A 15,114-nucleotide genomic window follows, 5' to 3' on the forward strand; every position below is an offset into this window, starting at 1 on the left:
GAAAAAACAAAGTCTAAGATCTCTGATTTTCAAAATGTAATCTCCTGGAATGGAGAGTTCATGGGTATGTTTTGCTTTTCCTTCTCCTCAAAAGGGAGGGACACAGAATAAAAATAAGTGAGATTTATCAGTGCTTCTTATGGTCCAGTTACCGTGCTAAGCTTTTGGTAGCCATCTGATTCCTGGCCCACGTTAACTGTAAAATGTTGGCATTTCAAAGTTGCAGAACTGAGACTTCTACATTGAAGCAATTATCCAGAGCCCACTGTTAGGACAGCTAGGAAGTAGGGCTGCCCCTACCCTCCATCACCAGCCACACCCCTCCCGTCCTGTCCCTCATTTCCTCCGCTTTCCACATCTTCTCCCCCACGCCCATCCCAAAAGGATAAATAAAGGGGCTTCTGAAGAGATACAGGTAATTGACCCAGACACTGCTCTGAGCCCTCGTGTCGTGAGGGGCTGGAGTCGTGACCCCACCAGGAACAAAACTCAGGAGCGGCGACCATGTAGGGTGTGCTGCTGTTTGCATTGTTGTTGGGTCTTGTTTTCCCAAGAAATGTAGTCCACAGAGCTTGTGAAAGGCATTCTTCAAAAGTGGGAATTACATACAGAAGCTGTCAAGGGTCTGGAATGCAGTTCTACAGGATATCATCCATGTTTTAAGGGCGACAAGATGACAGCCCCAGCTGCCAAGCCCACGAACCGCAAAGTGGAAACACCCCCATCCCGGCCATGAGTCCCCAAGTCTCCAAGAAGCCCGGGTGTGTGTCAGGAAGCACTTCAGCACACCAGATTGACAAAGTCCACCTTTTTATCCAGGAGACCCTCCTCTCTCTGCAGATGACCCAGACCATGGCCTTCCTCTTCCTTGCTCTTCACGACAAACAGCGTGGCCATGTTCCTCTGACATCTCTGGAGCAGAAGACACAAGCACCCAGGACCGAGCATTTGGGGGAGATTTCTTAGAGGTTTAGTGAAGAGTCAGTCACACGGTCACACACACTAATTAACTTGTAAATTTACTCATATAAATCCATATTCATGTTTACATCCCATGTGGAAGCCTTTTATTTGTGTAGACTTATTAAGTATTAAATGATGAATAGTAACTGGAACACTAGGCAGAGTCAGGAGCTGCGAAGAAAATGGAAAATGCTGTGAGGCCGTGTCTATGCGGGGTGAGGAACATGAGGGTCAGAGGCGCACAGCATCTGCGTGGATCACAGCTTATAGGGCGCAAGTTTTGCTTCTGTATCTGCGACCCAGGAAGACGCCTGGCTTCCCACAGGGTGGGCTGTAAGATTATAGGACGTTTCTGACCCTGCCTTAAAAACTGCAAGGTGCCACGCAAACAGAAGTGTCAGGTCAGCCTCTGCTTCTGCAGTTTTGCACAAGATGTAATGGGGACAACATAGGTCTACAGCTGGGCACATGACAGAACACGCACCTAGTTACAGAGTGGACCAGTGCTGCATGGGGAGCTCAGGCACTGGGAGGGTACAGATGGCAGACGGTTACTTCTGGAACAGGGCAAGGACTGGTGTGAAATAGAGCTGAGCCACCACGAGTCTGCTCCTCAACGGAGCAGAGGATGGCTTTGTAAAAGGAGCAGAATGCTCCCAGCCGTGGGCAGAAGGACCAGTCAGCTCGGTTTATGCAGCTCAGGCCCTAAGCACCGAGGCACAGTAAACTTCTGACTGATGTGGTAAATAGCTTGTTCTTATAATCTGCCCCCACCCCAAAATGAAGTTTACTTGTTCTTGCTTATCAGAGGTTTCGGGTATACATGAAGCAACTAGGATGGGGGCGTAGAGTGTGGAGTTGAAGCTCCAGTACTCTGACCACGTGATCTGAAGAGCTGACTCACTGGAGAAGACCCTCATGCTGGGAAAGATGGAGGGCAGGAGGAGAAGGGGACAGCAGAGGCTGAGATGGTTGGATGGCATCACCAACTCAAAGGACCTGAATCTGAGCAAACGCCAGGAAATGCTGAAGGACAGGGAAGACTGGCGTGCTGCAGTCCATGGTGTCACAGAGTTGGACACAATTGAGTGACTGAACAACAGAATGTGAGAAGAAATCTATAAGGACAACATTCTGGGCCAAATTATATAATAAAACTATAAAAGTAAAGGAGTAAATGAAACAAAGAGTTTGACTTTTTGTAATCTTCTCCAGCAGAGATGTTTTTAGGGGGTCAAGTAAGAAGATTGTCATAGTTTATATCATAGTTTTCAGAGTAGACCAAGAATTAGCCAGGCTTTCACGGATTACCTATAAATCCCCTATCTTTTTATCAATGCATTTGAAATATTAATAATAACTACTTGCATGCCACACATGAAACCTGCTGTGGGACAACCTACAGGAAGTTATGGCGTTTTTTAAAGACGTATTCCCAGGGGTGAAAGGCTTTGAAAGAGTCAGTGGTTTGCTCAGGTTGTAATGGCAGCAAGTGGCAGAGCCTGAACTCAGTCCTGGGAACAACTCCAAATGCAGTGCCGTTTTCACACCAAGTTTGGGTCTGGCTTCTGGGTATTACGTGGATTTCTGCTGTTGGAAGCTTTATTTTCACTGTGAACAACCTTATTCCTCAGTGTTCACCACACTGGGCAGGTCACCCTCTCCTCCCCCACAATCCCCACACCCCACTCCCGTCTCAACACCCTATACTTGCCCCTCCTTCACCCCACCCACCCTGAAGACAGGTAGAGCCCACCAATTCTCTTTATTTCTCCAGGACGACGATCAGGACTGGTGGAGAAGTCTGAGTTGGTATCGAGCTAATCTGTGGTCTCTAAACACAGTAATGAGGGGACTTCCCTGGTGGTCCAGTGGTTAAGAATCTGCCTCCTAATGTAGGGGGGCCCAGGTTCAATCTCTGGTTGGGGAACTAGATCTCACATGCCACAACTTAAGATCCCACATGCCGCATGGTGTGGCCAAAATAAAATTTTGAGAAGAGAAAAAATAAACAGTGATGAAACACAGTGAACCTCAGCGCACAGCCCAAGGGAATGTCTGTGAGTGGGGCTGGTCCTATAGGCCAGCAGGTTTGCAGAATGTAAGCCAGGAGGTCTCCTAGAAGCAAGCAGGTGTTCCGATGTGGATTTACATTTGGTTGTGCAACAGCTCCATCCAGGGCAGAGGCAGAGCCTGGTGGCCCTGAGAGAGTCAGCTGCCTGGGGCCAGGGGGCAGCACCGGCCACCCTGCCATCTCAGGCATCAAGCACACTCGCTTCTGATGCAGGTGCCTGTCCATGAAAGCTGTTTCTGGGGTTGTAACTGCAGACCAGAACCAGTTCACCTCATTCAATCTCCTTTTCAGAATAAAGCATTTCACACTTCTACAAAATACAAAACCAAAAAGGTGAAGTTAAAAAGTTGGTTCAGGTGGCACTGGTGGTGAAGACTCTCCTGCCAATGCAGGAGACGCAAGGCACTTGGGTTTGATCCCTAGAGCAGGAAGATCCCCTGGAGAAGAAAATGGCAACCCACTCCAGTATTCTTGTCTGAAAATTTCCATGGGCAGAGGAGCCTGGTGGGCTTCAGTCCATGGGGCTGCAAAGGGTCAGACACAACTGAGCATGCATAGGTGACTTTATTTTCCAGGTTCTACATCTAACTATGTGAACTCACAAAGCGAGAGCCACCATGGAGTCGGGGAGTGGGGAGGGAAATGGGCTCTGATGAGGTGGTACGGAGACTGCATAGACAGCCAGGGGCTGAAGGTCAGGGGAGATCTGACTGCAGCCCAGGAGGCTGGGGCACTCGGCTCGGAGGACTAGGTCGCTCAGGGAGCTGCGTGGGTGCAGGAGACCCCGTGTCTGGAAGGAGGCAGCTGTGTACCTGTCTGTCTCCCTCCCTGAAGACTAGGGCCCTTGAGGATACAGCCTGGGTCTTGTGTGTCCAAAAACACACCCTCCCCACCCTGTTCTAGCCTGCACCCTTTACATGGAGCTGGATGGCCAGGACCATGTAAACAAGAGGGAATGTGGATGTTTATCCTAAGGTGACAACAGGTCTCGGGAAGTTCAAGGAGGTAGGTTGCTGGGTTTCTGTTTGGGGAAGGTTCTCTGGGCTGCAGTACCAAGGAGGGCCTGAAGCGGACCAGGATTCCAGCGGGAGACAGTGTAGATAGAAGGGATCCCGGACCATCACCATAACCTCTGACTCAGCATCTCCACAATTACCCTTCTCAACACACAAGTCAAGTGTGTTGACTTGACCTTCTTTATCTCAGAACCCTGCAGAGCTTCCCTTTCTGTACAGAGTCAAGTTTAAGTCCTTGTAACAGCCTTCAAGGCCACACACAATGTGATCCTAAGCCACCTGTCCACACCCCCTGCCACTGCCTTCATCTACTCTATCAGCCAATAAGAGGATGTGTCTGTCAAGGCCACTCACCCTCTGGGAAGCTTGCTTCTGCCCCTCCCAGGAGCCAATCCTCCAGGGAGCATCTCAAAGTCTCCTGAGGCCAGTGGTGCCTTGCTCCTCCCGACAGTTACCCCAGCACTCTGCACACTGTCGGCACTTTGCTAAGGCTTGTGGAGTAGAATCAAACTGCAGTGCTTGCAGCCGGATTCATTTAATACTTACTGAGCAGCAGAAATCATAAGCAAAAAGACTGATTCATTTAATTACCTTAAAATATAAAATACTGCTCCGAAATGAAAATACAAAGTTAAAAGACAAACTGGGAAAAATACATAGAATACATATGATGAAGAGGTATTAATAAACTTACCAAACCAAGCATTCCCCAACTGGTTCACAGCAACAATCTAAGAAGAAAAAAAAAAAGGGGGGGGGGGGTAGCAAGGGAAATAAATACACCCATTCCATTTTTCACCCATCAATGATAAGGACGGAAGTTTTAAAGTGCCCAGCGGGAATGAGGGCCTGAGGAATGAGGAAGGACTCGCAGGCTTTTCATCCAGGACTGTGGAGGTGTGCTTCCTGGCCTGGGGGAAGGAGCAACAACAAAATTCCAACTACTGAAAACTTCAGCCTAGAAATTTCATTCTTAGAAATGCAGCATACAGATAAAGACAGAACAAGCAAAGCACCACAGCTGACATCATTTCTAAGAGGGAAGGAATCCATCTGTGGGAAATGGGTCCATGACCTAGTATCTCACAGGGAAAGACCTACAGTGGACCTGTAACCGGCCATGCAGAACTATTCCAAACTACAATTCTCAGCGGAAAAGGCCAAGCGCCTCCACTCACGCACTACCATGCTCCTTTTTTGCAAACCAAATATACAGCTACACCTGCTGTTTAGTGGCTAAGTTGTGTCCAACTCTTTTGCGACCCCACAGACTGTAGGCCTGCCAGGCTCCTCTGTCCATGGGACTTCCCAGGCAAGAATACTGGAGTGGGTTGCCATTTCCTTCTCCAGGGGATCTTCCTGACCCAGGGATCGAACCTGTTTCACTGAGTCACCTGGGAAGCACCAGATGTGCCTGTACTTGCATGCAAGACCTTGAAAACCCCTAAAATTGGCTGCTTCTGGGCAGATTAATCTACATTGTATACCTGTTCACATCGTTTGAATCAGCCATGTTTTCCAATGTGTTCAATTTTAAAAGCCTGCTCTCCTGCTCTCCCCAAACACATACACAGATGTTGATCATTTATTATATACTAGAAGCTTCCTAAGGAGGTGTTATGGACAGAGCTGCTTCTTGGAGTAGTTGACATTGCTATGTCCATTATAGTGGATGACATTGCTTCCATCCTTCAAGAGCTTCTGGATAACTACAAATATGCAGCTCTTAGAAGAAACACACGAAGGCAATGGCACCCCACTCCAGTACTCTTGCCTGGAACATCCCATGGATGGAGGAGCCTGGTGGGCTGCAGTCCATGGGGTTGCTAAGAGTCAGACACGACTGAGCAACTTCACTTTCACGCATGGAGAAGGAAATGGCAACCCACTCCAGTGTTCTTGCCTGGAGAATCCCAGGGATGGCGAAGCCTGGTGGGCTGCCGTCTATGGGGTCGCACAGAGTCGGACACTACTGAAGCGACTTAGCAGCAGCAGAAGAAACACAGATGTTAACCTTTGGACTTTTTTGTAGACATGACACCAAAAGCTACAACCACCACCACAAAATGGACTACATCAAAATGAAAAGCTTCTGTGTTTCAAAAGACACCATGAAGTGCAAACACAACATATTCAGAATGGGAGATAAAATTTAGAAACCATGTATTTTATCAGGGACGTGTATCTAGTGTATGTAAAGGACTCTGGCAGTGATAAAAATACACAACCCAATTTAAAAATGGGCAAAGGATCTGAGCAAACATTTCTCCAAAGATCTCTAAGTGGCCAATATGCATGTGAAAAGATGCTCAGCATCATCAGCCATCAGGGAAATTCAAATCAAAACCACAATGAGATACCAACCCAGCCCCTCTAGGATGGCTGTCATCAAAGGCAGGTATTACAATAAATGTAATGAGCACGTGAACAAATTGGAACTCATACACTGGAAAGTGGTGCTGCCACTCTGGAAAACATGTTGGCTCCTCCAAAGACTAAATGTACTCACCATATGACCCAGTATGGTCACACCAGGTCAACTGCCGGGCATATATCCAAAAAGACGCTGTCTATGCAAAATCTTGTACACACAAGTTTCAAGAAGCAACACACCTCATAAAATAGCCAACAACACAAACAACCAAATACCTGTCAACTGATGAATGTATAAATAAAATGTGGTGTATTCACACAATGAAAGCTTTGTCAGCAACAAAAGCAACGAAGCACTGATAGAAGCAATGGGACTGAACCTTGAGAACATGAGGGTGAGTGAAGGAAACCAGTCACCAAAGATCACAAGGTACATGATTCCATTTATGGAAATGTCCAGAGCAGGCAATTCTAGAGACAGAAAGTAGGTGAGTAGCTGCCTGAGTGCTGGGGATGTGAAGTGGAGACGAAGGGTGGTGTGTGTTAGGAGCAGACCAAGAGTGCTACAGGTACAGGCTTTCTTTCTGGGGTGATGATTCCTAAAATCAATTGTGGGGATAGATGACAATTTTGTCAATATACTATTAATAAAAACCATTGCATTGTACACTTTAAACAAATGATTTACATGGTATACAAACTACATGTTGATAAACCTGCTATTTAAAAATAAAAAGAGCTAGGCCAGGACAAATAAATGTGGATATTGGTATGTACATTTAAAGAGGTGACATTAAAATTCCACTTTTAAATAAGCCTAGAAGTACTGAAATGTTTGTTACACAGTAAGTATTCATTGCTTGTCAGCTCCTATCTAAATCCATCATTTTTACAGCAATCAATACAAATCAAAGAATTTCTGAAACAATTCTACCTTTTATTCAAATAGAATCACATTTGAAAATAAAGGTTGCATAGTTTAAAAACCTCTGACCTGGATTTTGGACTAGGACCAACGAGCTGGACAGTTTGTGTCAGCAGCCATCGTAATACTCCTGCACCAGGACCAGATGAAGAGAAGGGACACAAACTATGTTTTCACTTTCTGTACACATGAAATTTGATCAAATAATGTGTCTTTTACAAAGCAATCCTGTAAATGAAAGACCCTGGATTTTAAAAGGCGTGGGTTTGAGAGCTGCTTTACAACCCCACCCGAGTCATGATACTGAATATTCTCACTTTTGTATCATAAAATGAAGCTCAGCTCCAGCCTCATCCTGTGTTGCCATCACCTGATGAACCCCAGCCCCTCCTGTCCATCTCCTCCTTCAGGTGAAACCCCACCTCTGAAAGCACCACCTTTTCTTTAGAAGGCTGTCCAGTAACCACAGACTTCAGTCTCAGAATCCTTTGACTAAGCCCATCCTTAAGGAAACATAAAGAAAACCAGTTCTCTGTATGTCATTTAAAGACACCCGTGCCTCCCCAGGGCTTTTTAAATCAAGGTAAAGGACTGAGATCAGGGCAGAGACCTTAGTAACATGCCTGAGACTGAGGCCCATCGGGTATCCACCCTGAACTTGCTGTCCAGTCTTCTCCCCACCACTCAGTCCCCACCTCCCCTTCAGGGGGACAGTCCACACACTGCTCTCCACACGTGGCTCCAGCCCGCCCTCCTGTCGTGCTGTCACGCACATCACTTCTTCCTTGGAGACACTGCCTCCCTTTCACCCCCTTAATCCCTCCCTTGTTCGCATCTTACTTCTTTCTCTCGAGACCTGGCAGAAAAGCTCAACTCTCCACTGAGCTGTTCCTAAGGCCCCCTTGCATTCAGCAAGTCTTCTGAAGTCGGGGACGTGGCAGAGCCGGGGTGGCTTGCTCTCATTGCGGCACTGAGAGCAGAAGTGGAGGACACGGGGCTTCCCCTGAGGAATCCAAGATCTGTCTAGGTAAGGCCTGGAAAGTCTTATGAAGATGCAGTAACCACTTATTAAAAATATTTATCTGTTCCTAAGTTAAATAAATAATTTTAATGCAAGCACTCAATAGGGCATCTTCCCCAATCCTCCCAAGATCTCGTCTCTCTCTGCTGCCGTGGGCATGGGCGGCTTCACTCCGTTTTGTCTTCTCTGGATCATGACAGAGTTCTGTGCGTATGTACAAAAGAGAAGAAAGCAGAATCAGTCATATACTAAATGCCAATCAACTGCCAGTAATCGGGTATCTTCTAAAAGGAAACATAAAAGGGCAGGTTAACAAAAAACAGAAAATAAATTCTAGGACTCCAGATAATGTTTTGAGATTATTATCCATTAAAAAGAAGTGATTATTCCCTTGGTGGTGGTGGTAGTTTAGATGCCAAGTCCCGTCTGACTGCTTTGCAACCCCATGGATTATAGCCCTCCAAGCTCCTCTGCCCATGGGATTTCCTAGCCAAGAATACTGGAGTGGGTTGTCATTTCCTTCTCTAGGGGATGTTCCTGACCCAGGGATCAAACCCACATCTCCTGCATTGCAAGTAGGTTCTCTACTACTGTGCCTCCAGGGAAGCCCCATTATTCCCACAGGAATAATATGTCCCCTGTTACTAGGATGGGGATACAGTGTTGAACTACCAGCCCAGGAGCACAGCCCACCAATTCAGGAACAACTGCCCAAAGAAGCCAACAGGTGACCACAACAAGTGAGTGAGCAGAGGGAAAGGAAGCCATTGGAGCCGGTGCTCAGAGAAGCAGAAATTACAATATATATGAGAAAATGGGGACCATGGGCAGCAGTCGGGGAGGAGGCAGAAAAAGAAGCTGGATACACGTGGTGACAGGGCAAGCCCGCCATTCCATCCACATCTAGAAAACTAACATGATGGCGAGATACTGATCCACGTAGGAAGACCCACCTCAGTTGGAGCTGAATCCTCACACGTGGGAAGGGTTGAGGCACCCAATGAGAGTGCCCAAGGGTCCTGAGGGCACACGGGGGATGTGGTCAGAAAGCTGGGCTTCCCACAGCCATCACTAAGGAAGGGTGGTGGGTTCTGACAAACCTCAGGCTTCAGACTCATGCATAACAAATGAGTTCTGACAGAGGTGACCGAGCCAAGCTTACCCAGAACTTCCGGCAGTTCTTGTACTTCAAGAAGTGAGAAGAACAGCTCTCCTTGTCATAGTTGTTTTCGGCCATGCATCTGGTAGACGCGTCCGATTCCTTAAAAATGTAAGACAGGCAGCATTTAGGAGGCAGAGTGGCATCTAAAAAACAGATACACACACTTCTGTAGCTGCGTCCCGAGCAGGTAACTGGAGATAGTTTCAAAACGGACTTAGCTTTCCAACTATCCCAGCATCCGTTATGCTCAAGGACAACACCTGCCTCTTCATAGTTGGGGTCAGTTTTCTCTGTATCTGATTCACAGGAATTTGAGTTGAAGCACTGAATGAGATCAGTCAGTAACCATTTATCGAGGCGGCTGAGGCAAGGTTCAACTTCGATGTGCTCAGTCATGACTGCAGGGAGCTTTCTGCGGGTCCAGGGTTAGGGCTCAGCACTTTCACTCCCACGGGCCTGGATTTAATCCCTGGTTGGGGAACTAAGACTGCACAGCAGGGCCAAAAGAAAAAAAAAATTCACTGCTGCACAGCAGAAGCCAAACGCCATCTCCTGACTCAGAGGGCAGCTCTCCACTCCTCCAAGTTCTCACCTGGACTTGAACGTTTGATGTTAAGGTGGTTTCGAGACCCTGAGTAAATAACCAATGACTGGTCTACAACAAGGTAAATTAAAGTAATGACATTCATCTCAACGTATGTTTGGCTATCATTCATTCCATTACGCAAGTAAATACACTATTATGTCAGTAATTTTAATAGGTATCATTAATATCATTTCAAAACTGAAGTGAGCTACACAGGGCTACAAGTTCAAAGGAGGGTAGCTGCCATTTGGGAATTAAAGTTTAGCTGTCTGAACTGCAAGTAGATTGGATAACAAACTTCAGAGTGAAAGGCATGATTCTGAGAAGTCATCTAAAGGAAAACTTTAAATTAAGGGCAAGTAATTTGCTTCACAGATCTGAGAAACATGGTTCATCTAAAGCAACTTAGGAAAGCTGCTGAAAACAGAGTTCAAGTAGAACAAAGCCAATACTCCACGCCAAAGAGTTAACAAATGTGTATATTTGGAAAATGCACATGAGTCAGGAAATACAATTTTCATAGCACCAGTCCAATGGCTGCCTTATTCAAGGATGACAATGCCACAAGAACTGCTAATTGTACCAAATAAATGCCAATAAAAGCTTATTATAACAACCAAACATTTTGTTTACATGATACCCTTGTGAAAACCTTCAGGCTTTAAATACTCTAATTCAGTTATCAGCCCTTCACTCTCAGCGAGGTGGTCTCAGGGACATGATGAAATCATTGTTATCAAAACAAATTTCAGTAACCATTTAAAAATACCTACTTTCCAACTTTGCAAGTTTGGACTCAAGAATTTCCTCAGTGTTGCACATGCTTGTCTAGGGTTAAGAGTGACAACTAAAAGCTTGTATGCTCTACAAATTAGGGAAACTTAAAAGAGATGAGTCTTTGTCAGCTAAATGATGAATATCTAAAAATGCTCTTGTGAAATAAGGATACGCAGGCCAGGAATGTTTCTTGTACAGGAATAACTTTATTCAAGAATTGAAGAAAACTGATGCCCACAAAATCAGAAGATGCTCATTTTTCCAACATAATACTTGTGACAATTCAAAGCCAACCAGCTTACCGACAAGCAAGGGTTTACGTCAGGATCCCTCAGCCTCCGTGTCACCAGGGGCATCCTAAGTGTCTTCTCCCTGCAGGTAGAGGTTGGGAAGGGGAACACAGGGGATGACGCACGAGTCACTTAAGCCTCATCAACTGCACAAGTACAGTACCTGAAAAGTTAACTCTGGCATAAAGATTTTCTAGTGAGGAACTCACGCGCTCTCTGTATTTTCAGAATGAAGACTTGGATGTGATTCTCCTCTACACTGACTCATGCCTCAGCACAAACACCTTGTTTAAACTGTTTAAGTGCCTCTACTGAAATCTGACTAAAATGAAAAAGACAGTTCTGCTAAAATTCAGTTTTAGTTTACTCCTATTTCTAAAGGTGGCTCAGTGGTGAAGAATCCGCCTGCCAATGCAGTAGACAAGGGTTCTATCCCTGGGTTGGGAAGATCCCCTGGAGGTGGTACTGACAACCCACTCCAGTATTCCTGCCTGGAGAATTCCATGGACAGAGGAGCCTGGTGGATTATAGTCTACAAGGTCGCAGAGTCAGACTGACTTTCAGGGACTAAAAGACAACAGTATCTATAGACTAAGCAATTAAATGTATTAACAAAACAAAAATACAGCATGCACTCTAACGATTACTTCCTTATTATACACTGATTAGCACACAAAATAAGGGTGGAATAATTTAGTACAACCCAACTTTAGCAAGTCAACTAAAGTATCTGAATGTCTACTCTGTGGCCTGTCCTGTGTTGGCCAATGTACCAAAAAAAAAACACCACACACACACCAAAGTTATTGCTCAGTGGACTTTTTGAAAAGTTTTAAAAAAAAAAGAAATCTGAAATTTAACTTCCCAAAAGCATCTTCTATTTAACTGATACTTACGGGGATAAAGGAAGTGAGGGAACACCACTGTGGCACATTCATCTTCCGGCTAAAGCCCTATAGGCATACAGCTTGGAGGAGCCTTTATCAATTAAAGATGATCACAGTTCTCAAGAGCCAATTAGGGATTCCAAGTCAAATCATATACTCTTATAACAAGTACGTCACCTATACTCCCAGGACAAATGCCCTCTCTAATGAATCTAACTGAAATTGGTATGTCTGTTATCTTCAAAGACACCATCACAGAAATGAACTAAAAGAGAATTTTTTTTAAAAAACTCAATTACTTGTTAATTAAACACAATTCTTTATTTCAACACATTGGCATATTATCAATGAGCCACCCACAAATATTTTTAAATGGTCTGCGCTAACTTTATGGAACTTACTCCTGAATCCTGCTCTAGCTTAACTGTCTTTTACCTAAAGATCAAAGAAGACAGCAAATAATGTAGGATGACCTACCCGAAACACCAATGAATAAAAAACTGAGTCAGTATAACTAGACAGAGCTCTGAATTTTTACATAAAGTGGTTTCTACTTTCCCTCCCCAAGATGGGACCATCAAAAAATATGAGCCATGTTAAAAGAAATAAAGTACATTCAGGAAAAACAATCAAATCCCCATAAGCTCCTGAAAAGTGGAGGTATTCTAGGATCATGAGTCAACTAGTTCCCTTTCTCTTTTACATGCTCAGTATGTCTAAGCTAAAGGGGATAACCTTTGCAAAGAAGGATGGAAAAAAGTCTAACCATTCTGCGTCCTTTCAGTAAGTAATCCTTCTATGTTATGATCTTCATTGACCAATACATGAGTACACCTAGCTAACAGAAATCTCTTGACAGGAAGAAAATTCAAGATGCTGTTCAACTGTACCTAGAAGCTTCTTCCTCTCCCGCACAGAATTCCTTTGTAGGCTTGACTTCTTCCTAAGACAGGTGAGGCCACAAAATGAACTCACGGCTTTCTTGTCTACGTGTGTCCTGTGTTCTGAGCACAGAGCTCTGCTCCGCTGTTCACACTCCTTGGATGTAATCTCAACAATGATCGGACGCAGACTGAACTCAGGTTGCCCCCCTTCCGTGAAAGTGTTCTACTTTTTATCACCATCGTCGGTTAGAAATTCTTTAAAAACCACACCACCTAGGTAACATTACATATACTGAATCAGGTTTGCTGTAGGAGTTTAATCACCGTTCCTTTCCTTTCCCTTCCGGGTTCTAAATACCAGTCAATCTAAGTTTGGATTTCCGACTGTCAACCTGCTCTGCACGAATCCACATGTAATAACTGGAAATGAAGAGGAAATGTCAGTTTACAGTGAGGACCCGGGCTGAAAGCGGGTGTTCCGCTAGGGAGGCCTTATCTACTTACTCTCTGAAGGTAACAAACAAACGTGCCTAAGCTCTGTCCGCAGAGGATAGTGGGAGAGAAACCAACGATTTGAGGGAGGGGGCGCAAAAAAGCACAGCACGTTTGAGGGAGAGCGCTCAACTCTTTTTTGCAAAGGGCAAAATGCTTTAAAAAGTATTTCTTGACTTTCCATCCAGTGGTTCCACGTCCCCACTCGGAGCAGCTTTGCAAGAGAAAGGAACGCTCCTGACCCGTCCAAGGCCCCCTGCCGCCACCACCGCCCCGCGCTCCAGGCTGTCCGAGCCCAGGCAGGGCTGCGGGCCTCCCCACCGCAGGAGCAGCCGTCGGGAACCCGCAACGCGTCCCGCGAGGCATTCGAGCCTTCAACATATGTCTAGGAGCAGGCGGCGGATCAGGAAGTCGGGGTGGCCTTGCGGAGGGGGCGGGGAAGGCGAGAGGAGATCCCGGAGCGAGGCGAGCCCTAGGCCCGCGGCCTCCCGATAGCTGCCCGTCCAACCTCGTGAGCGGTGGGCGCAGGTGAACACACCTTGCTCTCACTTTCGACGGCACCCAAGAAGGCAGGGGGCGAAGAAAACGCAGGGAACTGGGGGCGCGGGCAGGGGGTTGGGAGGGCGATTACGCTCCAAAGGCCGAGAAGCAAGGGTGAAGGAAGGGCTGGGGGTGCCCAGGCAGGGGGCATCTCCCTCGCCCCCGGCCCGAGGAGACCCGCGTTGCTACGAGGAAGCGCAACGGCAAGAGGCCCGCGCTTTAGGCGAGGCCTGGTGGAGGCGGCTTCACGCCGGAGACGCGACTGCGGGTCCCGCGGCGGCCGGGACGCGCCAGTCTCTTCCCGCAGCCCTGCAGCCGCGGCGGAGGGCAAGGCGGGGGGGGAGTGGGGGGGAGGCGGGGAAACCACTCACCTCGGGCGGCCGCTCCGCCAGCGCCCAGGCCGTCTCCAGCTCCAAACACGTCAATGGCTCACGCAGCTGGGCCTTAAGTAGCGCGCATCCCAACGTGCTGCCCCCGCTCCGCGGCGGCCGCCGACCCAATGAGCGCGCCCCGCCGCCTGACTGACAGCCGAACGGGGCCCGGCTCGGCGGGGGCGGGCGGGCCTCGCCCCGCCCCCAGCCGGCGGGAGGAGGGCCGAGACGAGAGGAGTGGGCGGGGCGGTGCTCGCGACCCCGCCTCCGCCCCCGCCCCGCCGCGCCCCCCGCGCCGCGGCCCGCCTCTTAACACTTCGGCTTGACGGGCGGCGCGGCGGGCCAATCGGAGCGCGAGGCTGCGGCGGCGGTGGCACCCAGTGGCCGGCCCCGGGGAGGAGCGCGCGGGGAAGGGCGGGGAGGGAGGGCGCAGCGGCGGGCGGGGGCAGGAGGCGGGCCGGCGGGAGGCGGGGGCGGTGGCCGAGCGGGCCGGGGGAGGCGGCGGTGGGCGCGACGTCGGCGGCGGCGGCGGCGGCGGCGGCGGCAGCTGCAAGTTGGGCTGCAGGGGCAGCGCATACACTACAATGGCTGCTGGAAAGAGGCGTAAGGAAACAATTTCCAGGCCCGCCGCGTCCAGCCCGAAATATGAGAAAAAAATTATTAGAAATTCCGCGGGCGGTGTAAAGGCGGCGGACGGGCCGGAGGGAGGATGTTAAAGCCCCGCGGTGAGTTCTCCCGGGGTCCGGGGCGGCG

The 15,114-nt window shown here is 47.9% G+C and overlaps 2 protein-coding genes and 1 long non-coding RNA gene across 6 annotated transcripts in view; 1 reads left to right on the top strand and 2 right to left on the bottom strand.

Moving 5' to 3' along the window:
• Positions 1 to 507: 507 nt before the first annotated feature.
• On the bottom strand, positions 508 to 5,910 carry LOC123464948. Of its 2 annotated transcripts, none has more exons than XR_006640045.1 (2): positions 4,748 to 5,910; positions 508 to 3,347 (listed from the first exon to the last, which is right to left on the bottom strand). It is a non-coding gene; the product is annotated as an uncharacterized LOC123464948 (long non-coding RNA). The 2 variants fall into 2 exon arrangements; XR_006640044.1 differs by having other exon boundaries at positions 4,408 to 5,910.
• Positions 5,911 to 8,439: 2,529 nt separating this feature from the next.
• On the bottom strand, positions 8,440 to 14,486 carry CHCHD7 (coiled-coil-helix-coiled-coil-helix domain containing 7). Of its 2 annotated transcripts, XM_025265384.2 has the most exons (5): positions 14,362 to 14,470; positions 12,965 to 13,231; positions 11,200 to 11,269; positions 9,535 to 9,633; positions 8,440 to 8,576 (listed from the first exon to the last, which is right to left on the bottom strand). In XM_025265384.2, exons 3-5 carry the CDS (start codon positions 11,251 to 11,253, stop codon positions 8,472 to 8,474), a joined length of 258 nt encoding a protein of 85 aa, XP_025121169.1. In that variant the 5' UTR covers positions 11,254 to 11,269; positions 12,965 to 13,231; positions 14,362 to 14,470; the 3' UTR covers positions 8,440 to 8,471. The 2 variants fall into 2 exon arrangements, with proteins under 2 accessions (XP_025121169.1, XP_025121168.1); XM_025265383.2 differs by lacking the exon at positions 12,965 to 13,231 and having other exon boundaries at positions 14,362 to 14,486.
• Positions 14,487 to 14,855: 369 nt separating this feature from the next.
• PLAG1 (PLAG1 zinc finger) overlaps positions 14,856 to 15,114 on the top strand; it is a 50,499-nt gene continuing 50,240 nt past the window's right edge. For both annotated transcript variants that reach the window (XM_025265385.3, XM_025265387.3), the window contains exon 1: positions 14,856 to 15,086. The gene's annotated coding sequence lies outside the window, so the exon portion shown is untranslated. The remainder of the gene's footprint in view (positions 15,087 to 15,114) is intronic.

Source organism: Bubalus bubalis, chromosome 15, assembly GCF_019923935.1.
Source record: "Bubalus bubalis isolate 160015118507 breed Murrah chromosome 15, NDDB_SH_1, whole genome shotgun sequence".
Classification (NCBI taxonomy): domain Eukaryota; kingdom Metazoa; phylum Chordata; class Mammalia; order Artiodactyla; family Bovidae; genus Bubalus; species Bubalus bubalis.

Excerpts from the sequence above, each read along its gene's own strand:
- CHCHD7 (XM_025265383.2), bottom strand. The coding sequence starts at position 11,253 with ATGCCCCTGGTGACACGGAGGCTGAGGGATCCTGACGTAAACCCTTGC. Across the intron at positions 9,634-11,199 it reads ACGTAAACCCTTGCTTGTCG|GAATCGGACGCGTCTACCAG; the intron begins GTAAGCTGGTTG and ends TACATTTTTAAG. Across the intron at positions 8,577-9,534 it reads AGAACTGCCGGAAGTTCTGG|AACTCTGTCATGATCCAGAG; the intron begins GTAAGCTTGGCT and ends ACATACGCACAG.